The 22,586-nt window shown below is 52.1% G+C and overlaps 2 protein-coding genes across 4 annotated transcripts; both read right to left on the minus strand.

Annotated features, from left to right (window-relative positions):
* Positions 1-6,338: 6,338 nt before the first annotated feature.
* HMGN2 (high mobility group nucleosomal binding domain 2) lies at positions 6,339-9,849 on the minus strand. The gene is made up of 6 exons (XM_066564748.1): positions 9,528-9,849; positions 8,903-8,947; positions 8,469-8,498; positions 7,957-8,007; positions 7,539-7,634; positions 6,339-7,203 (listed from the first exon to the last, which is right to left on the minus strand). The coding sequence occupies exons 1-6, from the start codon at positions 9,540-9,542 to the stop codon at positions 7,168-7,170; spliced, it is 273 nt and encodes a 90-aa protein (XP_066420845.1). The 5' UTR covers positions 9,543-9,849; the 3' UTR covers positions 6,339-7,167.
* Positions 9,850-11,325: 1,476 nt separating this feature from the next.
* DHDDS (dehydrodolichyl diphosphate synthase subunit) lies at positions 11,326-21,312 on the minus strand. Of its 3 annotated transcripts, none has more exons than XM_066564936.1 (9): positions 21,241-21,312; positions 20,212-20,295; positions 19,288-19,404; positions 18,611-18,753; positions 17,868-17,984; positions 17,592-17,693; positions 16,824-16,938; positions 15,589-15,696; positions 11,326-12,857 (listed from the first exon to the last, which is right to left on the minus strand). In XM_066564936.1, exons 2-9 carry the CDS (start codon positions 20,272-20,274, stop codon positions 12,621-12,623), a joined length of 1,002 nt encoding a protein of 333 aa, XP_066421033.1. In that variant the 5' UTR covers positions 20,275-20,295; positions 21,241-21,312; the 3' UTR covers positions 11,326-12,620. The 3 variants fall into 3 exon arrangements, with proteins under 3 accessions (XP_066421033.1, XP_066421034.1, XP_066421035.1); XM_066564937.1 differs by having other exon boundaries at positions 20,212-20,290; positions 21,241-21,264; XM_066564938.1 differs by lacking the exon at positions 17,868-17,984.
* Between the last annotated feature and the right edge of the window lie 1,274 nt (positions 21,313-22,586).

The raw sequence follows: 22,586 nt of genomic DNA on the forward strand, positions 1-22,586 counted from the left end.
GGGCAGCAGAGCCTGGCAGCTGCAGCAGAGCTGCTCACAGCCCTGTCCCTGTCCCTGTCCCTGTCCCTGTCCCTGTCCCCACCTGCTCACAGCCCTGTCCCTGTCCCTGTCCCATCCCCACCTGCTCACAGCCCTGTCCCTGTCCCTGTCCCCACCTGCTCACAGCCCTGTCCCTGTCCCTGTCCCTGTCCCTGTCCCTGTCCCCACCTGCTCACAGCCCTGTCCCTGTCCCTGTCCCTGTCCCTGTCCCTGTCCCTGTCCCCACCTGCTCACAGCCCTGTCCCTGTCCCTGTCCCTGTCCCTGTCCCTGTCCCTGTCCCCACCTGCTCACAGCCCTGTCCCTGTCCCTGTCCCTGTCCCTGTCCCTGTCCCCACCTGCTCACAGCCCTGTCCCTGTCCCATCCCCACCTGCTCACAGCCCTGTCCCTGTCCCTGTCCCTGTCCCATCCCCACCTGCTCACAGCCCTGTCCCTGTCCTCACTCTGCTTGTACAACTCCACTGCCCAGAGCTCTTTGCTCACACCGGCAAGAACCCAGCCTGAATCTGAGTTTAAACCAAAACCAGTTTCAGTTCCCAGCGCTCCAGGCACAGGGGCTGGGAGTGCTCAGAGCCAGCTCTGGGCACAGAACATGTGACAGGGACCTTGGGCTGACATTGGGGAGGTTTATCTTGAACAATCTGTTTGCTCCGTGTGCAGGGCAGGCTCACAGCGTAGGACATCATGCGTCAGCCCAGCAGTGGGGGCTGCCAGCCCGACCTGCTCTGGGGCAGGAGGGAAGGGTTTATCAGCATCCCCAGTTTGGCTTCAACCACTTTATTGCTTTCATAGAATCCCAGAGTTTCACAGAATCCCAGGTTTGGGTTGGGAGGGCCCTTAAAGCCCATCTCATGCCCCCCCTGCCACTGACCTCCCACTGTCCCAGGCTGCTCCACCCCCATCCAGCCCGGCCTTTCCTCCCAAACACAACCCACAGGGTGAGGGCTGCTTCACCCCTGCTTTGTGCATGGAACTTGTCCACTCACTGAGTTAATCACTAAACCAAATTCCCAACAATTCACTGCACATGGGTGGAACCCTGGCCTGCCCAACAATCACTCCAGGTTTGTTATCTACAACTACCAGGGCATGGTGACAGGGTGTGCTCAATGGAGACATGAATAAAATGTGGTTTTCGGCACTCAGATCTCCCTGAAACACTTGGATTAAACGTTTGCTACATCTTCCTGCCACAGCATTTACCCTTGTGACTGGAAATCTCTGCCTTCTGCTTTTCCCCTATAATTCTGGTTGGACTTTTGCCCACTTTATCCAACAAATCCTCACCCCAATAAATGCATAAATCCCTGTCCCCAGCAGGCACCGAGAACTGAATGAGAGGAATGAGTTTGGCTTACCAGGAGCTCATCTTTCTGTTTTGCATCCATTTCAAGGAAGTGTCATGAGGGTGTCAAGTGCTTTCCCTGCAATCTCGCCAGCTCTGGGAAGCAGCCACTTCCTTCCCAGCTTTCAACACCGTCCTTGGAAAAGATAAACATGGAAAGCATGTGCTGGAAGGAGATAACCCAAGGGCTGAGGCTTCGGGGAGTGGGAAAGGTGAAGGAAAACCAGCGACTGGTGGCATTGCCTCAGCAAAATAGAGGTCCCAGGATATCATTCTGGGAGTCCAACACAAGGCAGGTAAATGTTGCTGGCTGGAAAAGTGAGCCCGGAGCTTTACAGCATCAGAAGAATCATTCTGGTTAGACTTTTAAGGAGATTAGCACACATGTTACAAGTTGATTTCCTAGATTTGGCTTGCAGAGCAAAAGCACAAACTCAAATACTGGAATACAAAAGCAGAATGAAGTAACACAAAAAGCACAGGAGACTTTTCAATAACTAAAGTATTACTTCTTTGACCATTACCACTTATTCTGTGATCTCAAGTTGAAGATTCAGCAAGCCTGATAGAAGCAGTTTGTGGCAACAAGCCTAAAAGAGACCAGGCTTATAGGCTACCTCTTTAAATCTGGGTTTAGGATATCCCTTCCCAAGCTGAGGACAGATGAGAGTGGCAGCTCTAGTTTTAGGCTCAAACTTTCAGGACATGTGCCACAGCAGCTGCAATAATGGCCTGAGGAGGAAAAGGAATGGTCCAGTGGTTCTTAAAATAGAATATGGGAAGCCTGAGTTCAAAGGTTGATATAACATGGATAAATTCCTTTGCAATGTCAGCTCTGCCTGTAAACCAATGAGGAACTGAGCGCTCCGTCTGGATTTTGAGTAAAATCACCCCAAAAGCTGGAAAGGAGGCTCGGAGGGGGCTCACCCCGCTGGGTGAGTGGAGTTTGTCCAGCTCTGATCTCTGAGAGGATGGAGCTGCCGGGGCAGCGCCGATTCTGGGTCCTGAGCCAGCGCCCCCCGTCAGTGCCAGCCCCGGCTCAGCCTCCCCGGGGCAGCTCCGGACTCCACGGCGGGCCCGGAGCCGCATTCGGCGTTTCCTGGTACCCCCGTGTGGCGAAGGGGAGGAAAAGCTGCTGTTAATGACGGCCTGGGAATGAGCTGGGCCGTGCCGAATCCACCTCCCCTGCCAACGCGCCTCGATCCCGCTCGCCTCTGAAATCCTGGGCGTTTTTTTACAAGAGCAATTAATTCAGTATCACGGGAGTTTTGCTCTGTGGGGCTTGGCAGCACAGCAGTTAATTGGATCATGGTATGGCAGGGAAACCTGGGCGCCTCCAGCCAGGCTCAGGCCACCAAAACCCACCCACAAACACCCCCAGCACAGGAACAACCTCTGCTATTGTCTCCGGCAAGAAGGAGATGATGAGAAAAGCCAATTGAATCGCCCAAGTTTGCAATCAGTCCTCGGGCTAAACTCAGAAGCCCTAATACAGGAACGTTCAGCTCTTGTGCTGAGGTGAGACTGAATTACATCAAGAAGCACCAAGATACCACTTCAATAGAATAAAAACAAACAAAATCTGTCTGGGTAGTGCCAAAATAGTCATCCAGATTAGTAGTAATCTAATAGTAACTCCTCTCCAGGAGGAGACTGCCACATACACCCACCTCTGCACAAAGCCGAGAGCAGGGGAGAGCAGCTGCCTGCAGGGAAATCTGCTCAAAATCCAAAAGGAACCTCAGTGGGGTAACTGAGTCAGAAAAAATTAAATCTACTATCAAATCTCTTTAAAGGGGAAAAGTAGAAAATTTTGGGGGGGTTTATGTGTCCCACAAAATGCAGAGAATTGTGGTACCCACTCCCACCTGGGACTGCAATGAAGTGTTTTTGTTTGGAGGCTTTAATGCATCTTAAAAAGTCTCGACTTTATGAAGTTTTCCCTGAAATGTTCTACTCCTGTTTCTTCGGGCACACCATAGATTTTCTGGCTCCCTTTGTAAGCAGATAGTTAAAACATTAAAAAAAAAAAAAAAAGAAAAAAAGAAAGAAAAAAAAAAAGACAAACCAGTTTTTAATAGAGTCGTTAAAAAGCCCAGTCTCTCACATCAGAAATCTTCTAAAGCCAACTTATTAAAGATCTTTATTAGCTTCAATCAACTTTACCACAGCTCCCCCTGTGCCATCTCCTTCCCATCCCTTACAAATGATGGGCTCACTCTGTAAATTGTGAGTTTAACTCAAGCTCCATTTCATCTCCACCAACTGCAGGAGAAGGTGCCATTTCTCAGGAATTATAGTCAGCAATATTAGTCCCTGGGTATGGCATTACCATATCTGGGATGATTTAGGGACAATGAAATCCCTGTGCCATCAAGCTGCGTGATTCCTCTGACAAAAATGATCCTGCAACTCAATATCCTCTGGATGCACTCACTGAATTCAGTCCATTTGCCTTCCTTGCTCCCTTTCAGCCCACCCGTGGCAGGGCTGGAGGAAACTGCTCCTTCTTCCACACAGAACTGAGCTCTGTGAAGGCAAAAGGGAAACTGCTGCAGGGGGAAACTATTCTGAAACTCAAAGCTGTTCATCCTAGGGCACTGTACTGGGAGGAGCAGGGACTTGGGGAGCCCTCCTGGCGTGGTCCAGTTCACCTGATCTCGTGGGTTTTAGCCCAATCTCCTTTCAGTTTAACATAAGCCCACGGCTGGGGGAAAGGTGGCTCTGTAGGATGTGGGGAAGTGGCCAATGCTGGCAACTTGCTCACATTAACTCCTGCTCAGTTTAGTTGTTGCTGCTTTGGGGGGAGGCCAGATGCTTTGCTCTATAATTTATCAGTAATTTCACTGTTCTTAAAACCTCAGCAAAATCCTGAAGTATTGGGAAAACGAGGATCATCCCCAGTATCCACTTCCAGCATCCCAAAGGCTTCAGCCCTGTGCAGAACTTGGCCATTCTTTGCAACTTCACCTATTAAGAGGCAAATAAATGACAACAGCAGTTTGGCCCCATTTCCCAGGTGACTTGTGCTGAAATCAATAAATGCAGAAACAAATTAGTGGCAGAGCTCTAATATTGCATGGATTTAACCCATACTGTGCCCAGCTTCAAGGCCTGCTGCGGAGCACAGAACTCATTTGCTTTTCTGTTGCCAGTGGTGACTTTCTGGCCCCTGGATGTGATGTTTCCCAAAGCTCCAGCAGGACAAAATCCCCGCTGCTGCAGAGCCCACCCAACAGACCAGCCCAGCCCGTTAACTGCACCTGGCAGCACCAGTCCCATTCCCAACAGATACACAAGAGACCATTTTCCATGTAAAATGATTACAATTTAGCAGAAAAAAATGTCTGCTCAGCTCCAGGCGCTCTGGCAGGCGGCGATGCAGATTTGTGGTGCCTCTAAGCACGAAGCAGGCACGGGCTGCAGCTCAGCGCCTGCTCCCCAGCTTTAATTTACACAGCTAATTAGTTGGATTTACTGGCTTCAGCATCCCTCAGTCTCTATTTGCTTAGGGAGAAATAGATGAGCCCTGCCTGTCGAGTCAAGCCCAACAGGCCAATAACTCCAGCAGTGCAGGGCACAGCCAGTGGGAAGCACCTCAGCACCCAAAATATCCTTTTCTTTCTGAGCAATTTAGGTGGCAGACACCGCTTAAAATCGCTGGTTTTGTGCTTGGCTGGAGAAAACATCCTGCAAGGATCCACACAGGTCAGCACCAGCTGCTGGGGTGGGAAGATGGAGAAGTGAAGGAGCAACTCCTCCAACAAAGAGCAGCCCCGAGTTCCCCTTCGTGAGCAGCACTTTGTTAATGACGGGGGTGAAGAGGTCCTGAGGGACACAGGGAACACCAGAACATTCTGGAACCTTGGGCACGGGAATCCCCTCAGACCCAGCTCCTCTGGAAGTACTTGTTCATTTATGGAGGCTCAGCAAGGTAAGACTACAAAAGCAAGGCAGGCTATTTCCAATTTTCTGATTTTAAGAGTTAATTATTATTTTCTTTTCCACAGTGACATCCCACTGCCCCGCCGGCCCAGCAACTGCTCAGGTTTGGTGGCTGTTTCTGGGTGGGGTTTGATGAAGATTATTAAGGATTATTCACCATTTTTTTTTTTCTGTTAGACAGAGCAGCTATGGAGCACGGGATGGAGCGAGAGCTCCTAGGGGCACATCCCAAACTGCCTTTTGTGCCTGCAGCCACTCCAGGACACTTCCAGCACTCCCGACATCGGAAATTTCTGGATGTGAAACTCTGCCCTGCTCGTTTTCACTGGATTCCCTCTGAAATCAGCACAGGTTGAAACAGGTCACTGAACTTAATCACAAACAGACACTGAAATCCCAGGGAAAGCCAAGCAGGGATGGAAAAAATATTCATCTGACAGCCACTGAAGGAGACTTTTACACAGGGGGGTTTGGGTTTGGCTCTGCTCTGGAGTCTAAGTAGCCATTATAAAAATGGTGCATTTTTACTCAAAAAATCTCGTCTCCTGCTTAGTCACTACCCCAGCCAGGTCTGGATTCGATTAGCAGGAGCAACAATATTCAAGTTTAAGTGCAGAAATGTAACACATCATCAGTTTTATGGAGCCAGTTCTGGTTTCACTCCCAAGAAAAGCTCACCAGAATTCTACTTTTCTCTGCAGCAAGATCACTGTATTCCTCCCTGTTTCGTACAGTGCTACATTTTAGAAAATAAAGAAAAATTAACTCAGTAGATTCACTTAGATGTTTCATTTTCAGCCTCCAAGTAAGCCAAGGCTCTAAAAACATCCTGCAGGGCTCTAGCTTTTAGGCAAGGAAACCTCACTTTCAGGTAAGGAAATCTTGCTTTTCAGGTGTGAATTACAACAATTAATTATCTGAATGAAAACACAAACACAGGCATGCAGAAAGCAAATGTTCTTAAACCACACGAAGTGGACTAAAGGCAGGAGAAATTAGAGAGCATTAAGAACAGTCCAAGCCAAACCGTATCCAGCTTTATTAAAGGTACTTTTCATGAACAATCATGGTAATTTAGGCAGGACATGGGCTACAATCCGCAACATTTTACAACAACTGTCAAACTCCCCTCCCTTGGTGGACTACAGAAATGGAGAAGTTGCTAAAAACCGTCAGAATGTTCAGCTTGCACTGGCAGAGGGCAAAGTTTAGAGTGAGGGTGGACACGTTCCCATGGCACGTTGTCTGACAACGCTGCACAAACCCACCCTGACTTGCAGAGGAGAACAAACTCCAGAGGCAGAATTCTGCATCTGAGGGTCCACAGTGGAAAAGAGGAAGCGCAGCTCCTTTTTGAGCCAGCCCATCCCAGACTGGCCACCAGCAACCCGGATCCTCTGCCAGAGGAACGCCCCAGCTCTGCTGTGGTTTGCAGTGATGGCTCTGGGAGAACAGGGGGACACCGGGGCAGAACTGGTGGCACTTGGATGTGGAGCAGGCAACAGCATCTTGGGAGTTCTGATGTTCACTTGGCCACAACTGACACGCAGCACGGGGGAATCCCTTCTTCCTCCCTGCAGGAAGGGCCCTTCTTCCAAAAACTGGGGGACTGGCAGAAGCTTTTCTTATTAAAATTTAGGTTTTGACAAATAGACTAAATGACATTTGTCCCCATTGCCCCCCACCCCCCAGAACACAACAATGAAGCGGTCTGTGTGCTAACAACATAGCTTAAAAAAAAGTAAACCAAAATTCTGCATTGTTATAAAACTTGATAAAAAATAGTATTTCAAACTGTACAGTCACCAGAAGTACACAGTTATCAAAAATTCACACGTTTTACTTGGCTTCACCAGCACCTTCAGCTTTCTGTGCCTGAAAAGGAAAAGGGGAACAAGTCAACACATTAAAACAATGGACACTCCTTCTTCTATACAGCAAAACCCTGAGCAGAACAAATCCTCTCTGGGCTGCACAGCTCTGATTTTTAATAAAATTAAATTGAACACCTGTTGCCTAAAACAACTCAGAAGTTGCTTTTTGAATTCACAGAAGAACAGTAACTTCCATGTGGCAACATCCCCTGGCAAACAAACAATTTAACTCTTTACCAACACCCCCTCGGTGCTGAGTGTTGTAAGCAACACCCACAAGCCAAGACCTGTCCGGGTCCGAGAGGGAAAGGAATCAATGCCAGGCTGCTGGGATACCTGGTCTGTTTTGGCATCTCCATTTTCTGCAGGGTTGTTTCCCTCCTTGCCAGCATCAGCTTTTCCTTTCTTCCCCTTGGGCACCTTCTCGCTCTTCTGTAAATGCAAGACAACATTTGCTGTCAGCTCCCAGAGCCAGGCACGAGGACAGCCCCCCTTTGGGGGTGGTGGCCCCAAAAGAACACAGACACCAAGGTTTGTTTGTGAAGGGACTGACAGCAAGCGGGAAGTCTTCACTTGGGTATTTTTTATGCAAATTCTGTAAAATCTGCAAGTTGTCAGTTCAGCTTTAGGATGCAGCTCCATTTCCTCACTGCACAGCTGTTAACCAAAGGTTTGTCAGCTGTTACTATTGCCAGGCAATGCCAAACCTCATCACCATTTATTCACCTTTGCAAACAGCCCTGACCCAACTCACCTTTGGAGCTGCTTTTTTAGGTTTGGGCTCTGGCTTGGGAGGAGCGGGTTTCTGCAAGGGAGAGAAAACCTGGTTAGACACTGGTGGGATGGTCTGGCTTGGGAGCACCTCAGAGCGCCTCCAGTGCCACCCTGCCATGGCAGGGGCACCTCCCACTGTCCCAGGGCCTGCCCACCCTCAAAGCCAGGAATTCCTTCCCCACATCCCAGTCCTCTGGCAGTGGGAAGCCATTCCCACTTTGTCCTGGCACTCCAGGCCCTTGTTCAAATCCTGCTTCAGAGAAACAAACTCCTTTCTTTTTTTTAAACCTTCAGCCAAATAGCTTCGTTTTAGGAAAGCAAATAAAGCATTTGAAACTGCAGCAGCTGTTTGGTTTGTCCATTATTTTACCACTCCCACAGCAGCACACAATGGGCCAGGTCCTTAAGGCAGGAACTCAATTTTACACACGCAGTGGTTGTGTGTAAAACCACCGAGTGTGGTGACACCTCTGCCAGCAAGAGGATACTCACAGCAGATAACCTCGCTGATCTCCGCTGAGGCTGTTGGAAAAGGAGAATGGTTCCGTTGAAATGACATGGGATAGGCACTCTCAAAATATCACAAGCTTGCTCTCTTCCCAATGTAGTAAATCCCCAGAAATTATATCTATAGCTCTTTAGTTTTTAGAAATTAAGATGGTAGTTTCCCAGTTTCCCCTTTTCTGTATTCTCAAGAAACATGAGGCTATGCTGTTGAAATTACTAATAGCTAATGATAGTTGAGTAGATTTTTCACAGTTAAAAGAAGATTTCTCATGGTTAAAAAGCAGTTAAGACTTTGAAAAGTCAGAATCAATTGAGACCAACCCTCCCCACTATTCCCCAGTTATTCTGATGGCGTTAAACCTCATCTTCCAAAGGAAACACTTGATGATCCAACTTTCTCAAAACACTGAACTTCTTACCTCATCCTTAACTTTGGCCTTATCGCCCTTGGTCTCTCCTTCAGCCTGGGGACACGGACACAGGTTGCAGGGACGAGTGACGGACAGGACCCCGGTCCCCAGCCGCTGTTTCACCCCAAATCCCGAGGGGACCGTCCCGGTCGCAGCCCGGCGGGTCCCGGCCCCTCCCCGCGGGGCCGGGCGGGGGATGCCGGGCACAGCCCGCACGGCGCGGCGCAGGCGGGGCCCCGGGGCCGTGCGCGGGGTCGGTGCGGGGGCGCCGCTGCCGCTCGGGGCGGGCCCCCGCATCCCTCCCCTCCCGCCCCCGCCGTTTTGGCGGCAAAGCTCCGCCGCCGCTTCCCGCTCTTTCCCGCCCGCACCGGCGCTCCCCTCCCCCTCCCCTCGCCCCGACCTCCCGCCAAAACCAACCGGTTCGGGCCGGCGGGCCCCTCCCGCGCCGCGGCCCCGCCGGCACCGGCGCCGCGCCGCCCCCACCCCGCCGAGGCCTCGCGGCTCCGTTACCGCCCCGAACGCGCGGGGGGAGCGCTGGTCCCGCCCCCCCTCCCACAGGCGGCTCCGTGAGGGGGGAACGGACACCGTGAGGGGGGAGAGGGCGGCGGGGGCGGGGGGCGGCAGCTGCACGTACCTTTCTCTTCGGCATGGCTCCGCGTGTGCGCGCGTGTGAACGTGCGTGTGAGTGAGGGTGTGTGTGTGAGCGTGTGCGGAGAGCGGAGCGCGCCGGGCGGCGTGAGGGGGCGGAGGGAGCGGCGCGGGGAGGCGGGGGTGGGGGAGCCGGGCGCGCTGGCGGCGCTGCGGTGCGGGGCGCTGCGGTGCGGGGCGCGGTGCGCGGGGCTGCACCCGGCGGGCTGCGCTGGTCCCGACCCCACTAATTGGAATCGGGTGTTTATAAAGTTTTATATAGAGCCGGACGCGGCCCAACCGGTTCCAGCCGGATCCCCGCCGCCCCGCGCGCCCATTGGCCCGCGCGGGTCACGTGGGCTGGGGCCAAGGCGGGGAGGGAAGCAGGGGATGGGGGGGGCGCGCGGAGGGGGCGGCGCGCGCGCCATTCACCCCCCCACCCCCCCCCCCCCGTCCGTGCGCGCGCGCGGGAAACCCGGGGGGGGGGGAAGGGAAAAATGGGGGGGAAAAGGTGAAAATCCGGGATGTGAAAAACGGCTCGGGGAAAAGGGGGGGACACCCCGAACCCCGCCGCGATCCCGCGCGCAGGTGAGCGGAGCTGTTCGTTCAGCACCTCCCGCCCCGCGGGCCCCTCCCGGGGGAAGCACCGGGCGCCCTTTCCCTGTGAAAACACCGGAGATGCGGGAGCCGGTCCGGAAAGGAGGCGGCACTGCTGGAAGGAGAGACAGAAATGTTAAAAAGCAATAAAATGACGTTCAATCGATTCACACAGGTGCCCGCTGCTGGTGCCAAGCGGCTCGGGAAGTTGGGCTCCTTCCAAGAGGGGACATCGCTCACACCTGGCACCGCCGCGGCCCCTGCGCTGTAAATCCGGCCGAACATCTTCATCACCCCTTCACCGTGCCCTGAACTCTTCACTTTTTAGTTCAGCCTCATTCAGAAAAACACGCCAAGGAGCAGCCTTCCCCCCTTCCCTGCCCAGGTCAATTCAGGCTTTTTCACACCTCAGCTGCACAGTTTTTTCCAGCCATGCTGATTCTTCCCATCTTCAGCCCATGTAAATTAACGATGGAGGTGCTGTTCTCACTGACAGCAGCCTGTGGCTCTGTTCCCACAGATTCACTGGAAAGATGCACTCCTGAAACTCTGGAGTCTGCCTGGGTAACTCATCTGCACCCTCTGACAAAGGAAGGCTCACAGGGGAAACAACTGCAATTGCATTTACTGGAATAACTGATGCAGGTGAAATGCACAAAGTCAGGTAACAGGAACCTTTTGCCACTGCTTGAAGGGCACTTCCTCCTCCCCTGCTCCAGTGATGCCTTTCATAAAATGGATTAAACTTTCCACACAAGTATTGTCTAAACCAGATCCTTCACTTACCTCCCCTGCAGCAGGACCAGTACTTTGTGGAAAGCCACCTCTGTGGCTTTTGTCACCTGTAGAGTCAGAACACAACAGAAACTTTTTTTTTCCTTGGGGCAAAAATGCATTTTTTGAGTAGAGGAGTCTCCCCTCTCCCCATCAGCCTGGCAAAGCAGACTGGAGTTTCCATCCCATGGAGAGTACACACTTTCCAGTTTCCTGAAACACGGAAAAAATAAAATACAGCAAAAGAAGTTTAACATCAACAGCTCTCATCATCTCAGCACATTTTTAGCCAAATTCTCTTTGTTACTTACACAAGAGGTGGAACCTGCACACGGCTTCCCTCGGGCAGGCTTTGGGGTATCAGCAAACTGCTCACACTGCACTGTAAAAATAACCTGCAAATCATCCCAGGCTACCAGGAATCACATGAGGAGTCTGTCACAGATTAAATATTATTATATTAAACCTGGATTCCAGCTTCAGCACACCTTAAAATAAGCAGCTCCACATACTTTTAAACATTCAGGTTATTTTTTAAATAACTTTGGTATGAATATACTTTATTCCCAGTTTGACTACACAGTTCTTCACAATCACAGGCCAAGTGCTCAGTGTGCAGCACTTACAAGGCTGTTAAATCTGCATTTTGTGGTTTTCACCTGGAGGTAAGGAAGAAACACTTCAAAACCCAGCAACAGCTGGTACTGCCACACGTGTGTGTGCATCAGGAGCAAAAATCAAGACATTTTCAGTCATTTTGATCGTGGGGACGGAAACCAGGAGGAATGAGGGATGGAAACAACCCTGGAAATCAGCTTGTCCACCTCCCTGCCAATGGAAAACTGAGAACAAGCAATACTCCACAGCTGCTCTGGCCACTCCCTTTAGGATCAGCCAAACTGCCCTTCTGAACCATTTGGGCTGGGGTCAGAGGTTGGCTTTGGCTACTGTATTCCTGAATTAGGCCCACCCTCGTTCCCTGGAACTCCCTCAGAGGGTTTGGCATGTGGTAGCCATCACCTGTTTAGCCAACTCCCTTCCTGAGAAGGTTCATTCCCAAGCAATCCTTTTTTCCTGCCTGCTCAGAGCCCTTCCCAAGGTCAGTGTGGTCCAGCACCTCCTGCACCTGGGTTTTCCCCACATACACTGCTCAGGAGAGATCTCAGAACCTGCTGAAGCTTTGGAGCAGCTTCTTTTCTTCACAGCAAGGCTGGGAACCCTTCCTTTAGCTCTCTGGAAACCAGGAGTGGACACATCCCAGCCAGCAGTCAGTGGGGAAAGGACAAGATGCTCTCAGGGAGCAGGCAGTGGGGAATGCCCCCAACAGCAGAACAATCCTCTCCCTTGATGGGACACAGAGCACATCTCAGCAGGAGATTCCCTACTGCAGAGCCAGGGAAGGAACCCGAGCCCAGGCCAATTTGACAGGACTGAACTGGTGTGGCTGGGCCAGCTCAGGAGCAAGCAGAGAACTGGGGGAGGCTCATTGCAGTGAACTTCTTGTCACCGGAACACCGGGGCTGCCAAGGACCCGGCAGCAGAGACCCAGCAGGGGGCAGGGAGGTGACACAGGACGGCAGCACCTTCCCCAGCAGCATCACAGGCCAGGAGAGCTCCCAGCAGCCACCCCTGCTCGGGCAGGGCCGGCGGGACGGGAGCTCCTGGAGCAGCCCCCGTGGGCAGCAGCTGCTCGCCCTGCAGGCCGTGTTCCCCAGAGCCGGCACCTGCGTCACGCAGACACTGGACACAGTCTCTCCAAGAAATCTGCTCTCTTGTGCTCCAGGGCCTGCAGGAAGCCCTGGATCCTCTCCTCCCTCAGGGCTGTGCATTTCTGCAGCAGCGAGCGCCGGCGCCGCGAGTCTGCGCGGGACACGCTCCCCTCCTGCTGCAGCTTCTTGTTCACGTAAGCCTGGTCCCTCTCCAGCTGCTGCCGCCTCCTCTCCTCCAGGTAGGAGTCTCTGGCCTTCTGCAGGGAAAAGCAGGAGTGTTAGCACCTTAGCAGGCCTCTGAGCTCACCTGTGGGATAGGGGGACAAACAGCCTGGCTCACTCTGCGTCTGCCTCTTCCACCTTGAGGCAGCTGCTCAAGAAATACAGGGATGTCCTCCAAGGCACAGCTCTGCTCAGAGCATTAGCTCCTAGTTAGAACAGATAAAAGTCAGGACAGATTGTGGGGAAACCCTCAGGTACTGGAATCAGAGAGGAACAGCTACAGGAGAGCTCCTGGACCCCAGACACACACACACTCTTATCCTCACCAGTGTTATCACAGCCTTTTTGATCCTATTCCCCTGGCTGCTGAGAGGTTTTAGGGGATTCCAAACCACGACTTACAGGGCAATTTTTTGAGATGATCCAGTATTGAGCTAATCAGCTTTAAAACAAAAGCAGGAATAAGCTCAGCATTCCCAAATTTCTGTGATCTCAGAGTGTATTGGCTTGAGACACAGCAGGAGAAAAGCAAAGGCAGGAGCCATCCTTGTCTACCTTTCAATTATTTGAAATATTTCGTTGTAGAACATCACTTTTAGATTTCTCCTTATTGCACACATCCTGGCCTGCAGCCTCCAACAGCAAAAACACATCAGCAGGCAGGAATATTGAGGTTCTATTTTTAAAAACTGTAAAACTGGTCACTGTGACATAAACTGACACACACACACACACACACACACTTGGGAAGTGCTGGTCTTTCAAACAAGCAAGAAGAACAATTACTGTAATGAGAGCCTGACTCACTCATCCCCACACTTTTCCTGAGCCCAGGGCAGCCATAGCTCTGGAAATTAGCTCTTGTTGTGCTGGCAGTGTGAGCAGAATATCCCCAGCAAAGCCCCGGAATGGATGCGCTCAGGGCTGACTGCAAGGATCAGCAGCAGCTGCTGAGCAGGAGACTTCAATCCTCAGAGTGCAATTCTGCTGGTGGCCCAGCAAAGACTCAGCTCACCCCTGCAGGGGCAGGCTGGCCAGCCAAGCCCTAAATTCCTCCCCAGGATCTACCAGGCACCAAAAGCAGGGTCCAGCTGATCCTGGGACTCCATGGAGAGCAACAAACGGCTGGGAAATAAAATGCCAGCCATTGAAAGTGATGCTGTTTGAGCTGATGGAAGGAGGATTTCTTGTATCCAATGCCTCCAAATCAAGGGGGGTTTCTGTACCTTGTCACCCCTCCCATCCTGCTGCCCATCCACATCCCAAAAGCAGCAGCCCATTCTTCCCAAAGCTGCTGTAAAACATCCTGGCCTCTCAGCAAGTCCCCCCAGCCCCACCATCCTCACTGACAGCAACCCTTCCACCAAGAGAATTTGCTTTGTGACCTCTTCTGGATTTCAAGATCACCTATTTTAAATTTAAAAAGACCCAGCTCCTAAATCTCAGTTCCTGTGAGGGAGAAGTCCTCCCTTTGCACAATTGTGAGGGTTCCCTGGGAAAAAGGGCAGCCTCAGACACTGCAAAGTGGCTCTTACAGGGAGAAAACTGATCAGAGAACAAATGTGGACAATGAGAAACCTTGATAATAGCATGGCATGAACACATCCAGCCACCAACCAGAACTAAGAAAAGATGAGAATAGCTGGGAACAGAAGCTGCATTTGTTGCCTGTCAGAAACCAGCACCAGGAGCAAAGTCAGAACAGTGACCTTACTGTTCCAGACAGAGGCCAAGCTCATGGCAATGACAAACACTACTGCCTTCTTTGCTTCCCTCTTCATGCAGAAGGTGAACTGCCATTAGTTGTACTAATACAATGAATTGCTGGTAGGAAAAGGGCAGACTTGGGCCAGAAATAGGAACAAAAGAGGTTAAGGACATGGAGAGTTTGGATGCTGCCAGACTGGCTGCACTTGATTAAATTCAGCCATAGCCACAACTGGCTATAATCTCTTTGACAAGTCTCAGGGGTGAGCAAGGTCCCTGAAGGTAGAAAAGGGCAGTGGAATGCCCGTTTTTAAAAAGAGGACCCAAATAATTACGGAACAGACACACTGAGCAGCGAGATGTGGTGAGGTCCTTCTGCCAGTCACTGCTGCCTCTGTCACCAGCTGCTGCCCCCCACATTTCTCCATCAGGAGTTCCAGCTCCCACACTGGTTTTGCTTACAAACAGCCAAACTACTACCTCACTACTGAACTGGCCAGCTGTGGCAGAAGCAGGTCAGGGAGAGCTCACAGCAACAGATCCAAAGGGAGAGGAACAATGTCAGTGAGCAATAGGAACAATCCCTTCAGCAGGTACATCTGGACCCACCAGAAAGAGGACACTTGTCCACAGACTCACAGCTCAGGCTGCCTCATTTCAGCTCCCAGAAAGGAAACAACCCTAAAAACAATAGTGGAGTTGGAGGAAGAGCATGTGAGTACCCCCTGCTTGTTAGAGTGTGAGTGCAGATTTCACCCTGTGGCAGAGCAGCAGTGTGAGCCCTGGGACAGATGCTCCAGCTGCTGGAATGAGCAATGAGTGACAGAGACAGGGCTGACTTTGGAGATTTTGGGACTTGCTGAAAGTAGAGGAGTCTGGCCACACCCCAAGACCTTGTAACAAGCCACAGGGGTACAGGAGGAGCAACACATGAGCTGCTACTGAAACGAGATCCTAACAACCAACCAGGGCTCCCCCCTTGCAGCCTCTCACCTGATCTCAGCTGCTGTGCAGGGAACACGTGGGGCTGGGCTTCCCACTTCCCCAAGGCTCCCTTACCTGTAAAGCACTGTAGTTCATCTGGAACTGAAGGATAGCTTCACACAAGTTCCAAAAGGAATATTCTGGCCACAAGACTGATTGAAACACCAGGCATGAATGGGATGTCTGCAGGAAGCAAGATCACCAACAATTTTATCATTGAGCAAGAGAAAAACTCATTAAGATGCAACTCTGTTGGGCAAACGATGCCACTTTCCCCACAAAGGTTTTACCTAGGCTGTGTTATCAGATTCTACTTAAAGTGAGGTAAAAACCAGCTAGGAGAGTCTGAAATTGCACAGTGTAGAGTCCTTGTAATTCGTTTTCAATGCTGGGACACCAGTCATCCACTCCTGCAAAGGCATCAGCAGAATTCTTTCTAATGCTGTGCTGGACTTCAGAGAGGTGTTTTTAATAGCTTAAGCATCACAGACTTATAAAAAACCTAAAATAGCAACACTGGAGTACCAAAGGCTAAGGGAATAACAGTTGAACTGAGGATCAGGACATGACATTTAAGCCATTCTTCAAATGACATCTCATGATATTCCTTACTGCCCACTCATGGCATTTAAAGTGCTTCATGGAGCCAAGAGTTGTGGTGCACTGAAGATATCCTTGAGCTGGATGATGAAAGATTTCAAGTCAAAACCTATTTTTGCCACCAAATTCCTCAGAGTTTGGGATAAATATGTTCCTATGATGACTGCTAAAACAACCCAACACTTAACAGGACTCCTCTACCAGCGAGAGGAGCAAGCCAAGTGTTATTTCATAGCATCAACACCACCCAGGGTGTGCCCAAAAATAGGGGGAAGGAGAGGGGATGCCTTGGTAGGTAAGCACAGCTCAGGCCAGCCAACTTCTGAGAACTTGCCAATTAAATAATTTGGAATGGGGATAATTTGATGTGGTTGCCTAAAGGCAATTGGGTTTTGGCTCCAAACTGTACATACAAAATAACATGTGAGCTTCAGCTGGAGCAACTCCACTCAAACATTCTCTACAAACAAGAAATTATCTAAAGGTGAGGAGAGGAGCCAAGGGATGAGAATTCATGATTTTCTGCAAGCACAGATCTGCCAGACACAGATTGCTCAGAGGTGCCCCCGCACTCAGCCCATCCTGGAAGTTCCCTGACCCCAGCAGAAGGAGCTTCAGAGCCCTCACTTCTGCTTGCACCTGGAGTCAGTGAACACCAGCACCCTCTGAGGCAAAGATGGACCATCCCAAGGAGAGAACAGAGACTTTACCTGCCAGAGCAAGAAGTCACTGAGGCGAACCTCCCCAGAGGTTCTTATCAGCAGGTCAGGGTCAGGGGAGTTGTTGGTGTACAGACATTTATCCAGCAGCGACTCAGACACGTCACTGAAAGAGACACAGCTCATCACACACCCTTCCTGGCCTGATGGATGTGCCACAAAGCAGAATTAAGGGGTTTTCTGTAAACTCAGAGCTGCAAATTAAAACTGGCTGGTGGAGCTGAACCACAGGCAATCATTGACTTGCTTCTTTTAGACACTGCTGTCTGCTCCACAGGCTATTCCAAATGCTGCTTCAGCCCCCAGAGCATCCCACTCCATGCTCTTTGAAACATAACACAGTGGTGGAAGCAGACTGTGAGGGCTTCCATCTGCAGCAGGGAGCAGAGTGTAACTATTCCTTCTCCTTCAGGGTGGAGGAACAGTGCAGCATTCATGATTCATCTGTTGTTTGACCTCATAGCTAAGACTGTCAGCCAAGCAGCCAATTGTTGTGGCATAAAATCTGCCTTCACATTTAAACTAACTTAAGACACAGACCTAATTTCTCTTCTGCCTTGGTTGTGTATCCATCACCATGGTAACTGAAATAATAAAAGCCAAACATTGCATAGTAACTTTAAGTCATTTGTTCCAGTCCCACTGGTTTAATGAGATCTATTTAAAAGCCACTTGGCTTCTGAGAGGTTTCTCATGCAGTGTGAGTGGTGAGAGAAGCAGGATTCACCCCAAAGCCTCACACAGAAAGCCAAGAGTTACCTGGGCTCCAGCAGGCCTTGCTCCACCCCCCAGGCCATCTCCCTGACAGCATTGCTGATCTCGTGTCTCGATGTGTAAGCAAAGCAGACGTTCAGAAAGCACCTGCACAGAGGAAAAGCTGTGAGAGGCTCATCCTGGGAAGGCCCAGCACATGACAGTGATGTGTGCTTGTAGGACCAAGAAGGAAAAAGAGGTGCAGCATGTCTGACAAGTCCCAGCCCTCAGGAAGAGGAGGAAGATGTGAGCTGTCAGCTCGTTACACTGAGTGTCACTCACTTGTTGTAGTTCCTGGTTGCCAGCACAGCCTGGGCAATCAGCTCCTGGATATCCACGGGCAGGAGGGGCAGATCCCCGAGGACACGGATGCACACCCCGTGCTTCTTCAGGTTCTCCCTGCACCCAACCAGTGGGGACCACAGGAAGCACATCAGTCCCTACTGCACAGTGCCAACACCCACCCCCAGCTTCAGCAAAGCTGGCAACTGGAGAAAGGCAAAACCACCAAATGCTTTTCAGGTGTGACAAGCTGGCTGAGATCTGACCGTCCCAAAGCATTCCATAAAGGCACAGTGATCATTCCCCACACCAGTTCCTGAGGTACAGACATCACCAAAGGACCAGGACATGACCACAGACTAGGCATCCCTCCCTGTGGAGGCTTAGAGTACAACCACAGGCTCTGGGCACCTTTAACTAACCAAAAATTAAGACAGAGCTTTGATATTTCATGAAAACAACATCTGTCACTCTGTGTTTCTGATTGTGCTCTGTGATTCTGATTGTTTATCTGAAAGCTGTCCTTGTCCCCATGGTTTGGGCGGCACAGTTGTCCCAAATCTGATGTGCAGGGGCAGTGTGCATGCACAGAGCTGTACACCCCACCCAGGCAGGCACAGCCCCTCCAGTCAGTCCCTGACTGCAGGTGGGGAAGGCTCTCCTCATGAATCCACGCTCACAACTTGGAACATCCCTGCCACTCATGGTGTCCTGCCCCAGTTCCACCCATGAGGGGCTCTTACTGCTCCTCCAGGAGGCGGCTGAACTTCTGTCTGGCCAGGTCCATGAGCCCATCCACCTCCTCCTTGGAGCGTTTGAAGTTCTCGATGCTGAAGGCATAAACTGTCACCTCCCGAATGCCCAGGTTCAGGCACCACCGCAGTGTCTGCAACAAGACAAAATGTAACAATCAGGCCAGCAGGACACAACTGCTCCATGTGAAACCTTCCTGTGGCTTCCCACCAGGCCAGGGCTGGATCAAAATAAATGACTGTCAAAAATATGGAACCCCTAGATGTGAATTTCAGATTCATGCTAAAGAACAGAAGGAAAATATCACTACCTGAGGATGAGAATCCATCACAGGGGACTCATCCAGCAAGGAAAAGCACCACTGGTTTATAAATTGTATCATACTGCACCTTTCAAAATCTGTTCAAAGTCAACCTGTTTCATGGAAATAAAAGCCTTGGGATCTCTAAGGTAGATATTTTAATTGAGCACAAAACAGAAGGAAAACCAGCAGAATAGAATGACTCTGCAAGATAACACAGAGAGGGAGGAGCTGAAGTTGTGAATCCTGATGATGAACAGCAGCTCCAAGCACGGGAAGAGTGGAGAGAAGGAACACAGGACACCAGTCCAGCACCAAACCCAGCTCAAATTCCCACCACAGAAAGGCAGAAGACATCCTCCCCACCTGTGCCAGCTTATCAAAGCCTTGGGAATGTCCCTGCTGCCTCTCCACGTGACACTTCTGCGCGTAGCGGCGATTGCCGTCCATGATGAAGGCAACGTGCTTGGGCATTGGACCTGCCTGCAGACAGGGAGAGGCACAGAGGGCAGCAGGTGAGCAGGGCTGTCCCCACTGAGAGCCCAGCCCTGTCCCCAGCAGCCCTGCGTCCTCCCAGGGCTGTCTCCCTGCAGCTGGAATGAGCAGGGTGCTCAGGGTGCTCCTTTCCTCCTTGCCAAGGCCAGTTTGGGCTCTCCAAAGGAACAGCTCAGTGCTGACAAGTGCCTGAGCTGGAAGGCAGCTCTGCCCTCCCCACCTCCCTCAGGACAGAGCTGCAGTGCTCAGGAGCTCAGTGCTGCCACAGCTGCAGCCAGGGAGGGGCCACACAGGATTTATGCTGCATTTTTCATTTCAGACCTCAAGGGCCTTTTCACAGACACAGTTATGCTCAGAGAGCACAAGAAGAGGCCATAAGACATCCCCCCACAAAGAGCAGTGCTCCTTTCCACTGACCTCACTAGGGCAGCCCCACCAGTCTCAAGCCTGAGCAAGGAGAGAATCTTCCTGGAACTGGTGAGATTTTGTCCCAATACTCAGTTTCCTTCCTTAAACTCCCACCTCTTCTCTCCCTCCTTCCCATGCCTTGCCATCCTCAGCAAGGGCACAGATCCTTATTGGCAAGCACTGCCTGCAGTCCTGCTCATTTGCAAGGCTAAGCCTAAGCAATCTCCCACCCTGGGATGGAGTTGAGGGATGCACATCCAGTGCCAGCACTAAATGTAGCCTTGCCAACAATGCTTCCTTTCCAGAGCTCTGCAGCCACAGAGACAGTTCCACCCTGAAGAACCTGCCAGCTCCTCACCACAAAATCCACCCAAATCCACCCCTTACCTTGATGATGTTGGCACAGAACCTCTCTATGATGGTCAGCTCGCCCTCTCTGATCCACGACATTTTTTATTGAGAGCTCCTTTCCTTTATCAAAGGGAAGATGAAAATATAGGGGTTAAAGGTGATTGTTTGAGCCCAAAGCAAACAAACCACCTGGGAAAAATCAGCTCTGACTTGCTGATCTGGAGCCCTTTACATTGTCTGTGCAAGTCCTTGGATAAGCAGGCCGTGGGGAAGCTCAGAAACAGGCTCTGGAATTTTCCAGCTGTGTCATCTGAGTGGATTCTGCAGCAGCTGGTGCAAGGAAAACCATCCCCGAGTGCTGCAGCCTGCAGGACGGGCTCGTACAGACCCAGCCCAGCACAAACAGCCCAGACCCAACGGCCTGGACTTCATCCCAGCATGCAGGGGCAGCAGCAGATCGAGTTACACTCGTGAGCTCATCCTCCGTGTGGGCCTTCTCGGCCTCCTCCCTCAGGAGGGGATCCCTACCCACAGCCACAGCCACAAACATTAGGGCAGGGAACCGCTGGACCTCGGGCTGCTCCTACAGCTCCTAACGCGGGGCTCGGGCAGAGCTCACCCAGCGCCACCGCTGACGGGCAGCTACCGGCGGCCGGTGTGACCCAGGGCTCCCGCACAACGCCCTCCGGAGAGAGCCGTGCCCGCTGCCCGGGCCGCCCGGGAGGCTCCAGCCCCCGGGACCCCGTCCCGCCGCCGGCAGCGAGCGGAGCCGGCCGAGGGCGGGGCGCACAGCCGGGCCCTGCGGGTGCCTCCCGGGCCCGGGACGCACAGCCAGACCCTGAGGGTGCCTCCGCTCCCCGGAGCCCCCCGGGCCCTCCCGGGCGGGGCGTCCCTCAGGCCTCCGCCGGCTCCGTGAGGGGAGGGACACGGCCGCCGGCGGGAGAGGCACGGCGGAAGGAGACACAGCCCGCCCGCCACGCCCCCGCCGTGCCCGCTCAGCCCCGGTAAGCCTTGTTATGCCCCGGGTCAGCCCCGGCTCTCCCCGGTCCCTCCTGGTCCCGGTACCTGCCCCGGCGGCGCCGCCTCAGCCTCCGCCGGACGGTGACGTGCCCTTCCGCTTACGTCACACGGCGGCGCGCGCCGGACGGGGCGGGGCGGGGCCGCGCGTGCGCAAGGGCGGGGGCGCCCTGCGGGGAGGGGAAGATGGCGGCGGGGCGGCTGTGAGGGGAGGGGGAGATGGTGAGGGACAGGACACGGGAATGGCTACAGAGGGACAGAGGGCAGCGTGGATTGGCAGGAAATTCTCCCTTTGTGAGCTGTGGCTGCCCCTGGATCCCTGGAAGTGTCCCAGGCCAGGCTGGACATGGAGACTTGGAGCAGCCTGGGATGGGGAAGATGTCCCTGCCATGGCAGGAGTGGGATTATTGGGTGGGCTTTATTGTCCCTTTCACCCAAACCACTCTGTGTTTCCGTGACAGGGCTGGGGCACTTTTGGGGAGGAGGGGTGTGGTTCCCTGGGCTCCTCAACCCCAGGGGAGAAAAACACAAGTAACCACACACAGAACATCACCAGCAGCCATTGCCCATGGTCTTTATTATTTTTTTTTCCAGAAAAGAAAAAAAACCCCACATTTTACATAGTTGGTACAAAAACAAAAATAAAACGAGCAGAAGGGGGGGAAACCTGCAGCAGCAGGGCAGAGGATGTCGCTGCAGGGACCACGGCAGGAAATGTCTTTGGGAAGCGTGAGTAACTGCTCAGGGGTCACCCTGAGCCCCACACACACACACACAGCCCCCCACATCCCCTCCCTCCCACTCTGTAAAACTTCTCGGGTTTGACACAAACGCTTTGGTTGCTAGCAGTAAACATGGATTACATTCTTCCGTCTCCTCGTGGACATTTTTGGGACTCAAGGCTTTCGCCCCAGGGCAGACACCCCCTCGTGAGGGACGTCTTTGTTTTATTTCTCACATTCTCTACATTTATTTCTCACATTTTCTACATTCAAACACTCCCGTGTCACGGCAGGACCCTGAGCGCGCCCCATCCTCCCCTGTCCCCTCATGCATAGTGCCCGTGGGCAGGGTGGGCCATGATGCAGCAATTGAGTTAATTATTGTCAGCAGAAGGGAAGAGCCACAATGGCCAACACGAGGAGATGCGAATCAATCCCATCTCCTCCAGCGTGGCTTCCCAGCACAGATAAAAATCCCTGTTTTCTCAGATCCCAGCACCCCGGGGGAAAGCTGAGTGATTCCCTATTTGCTTTGCCCAGGGCAGGGATGGTTCAGAGCTCCCACCTGGCAGCTCTGTGTGGGAGAGCACATCCATCTCCCTGCTCCATAACCTAGTAGATGCTTTGGATATTTTCTTTTTTTTTTTTACTTTTTTTCTTTTTTTTTTCCTC

Source organism: Molothrus aeneus, chromosome 23 (assembly GCF_037042795.1).
Source record: "Molothrus aeneus isolate 106 chromosome 23, BPBGC_Maene_1.0, whole genome shotgun sequence".
Lineage (NCBI taxonomy): Eukaryota > Metazoa > Chordata > Aves > Passeriformes > Icteridae > Molothrus > Molothrus aeneus.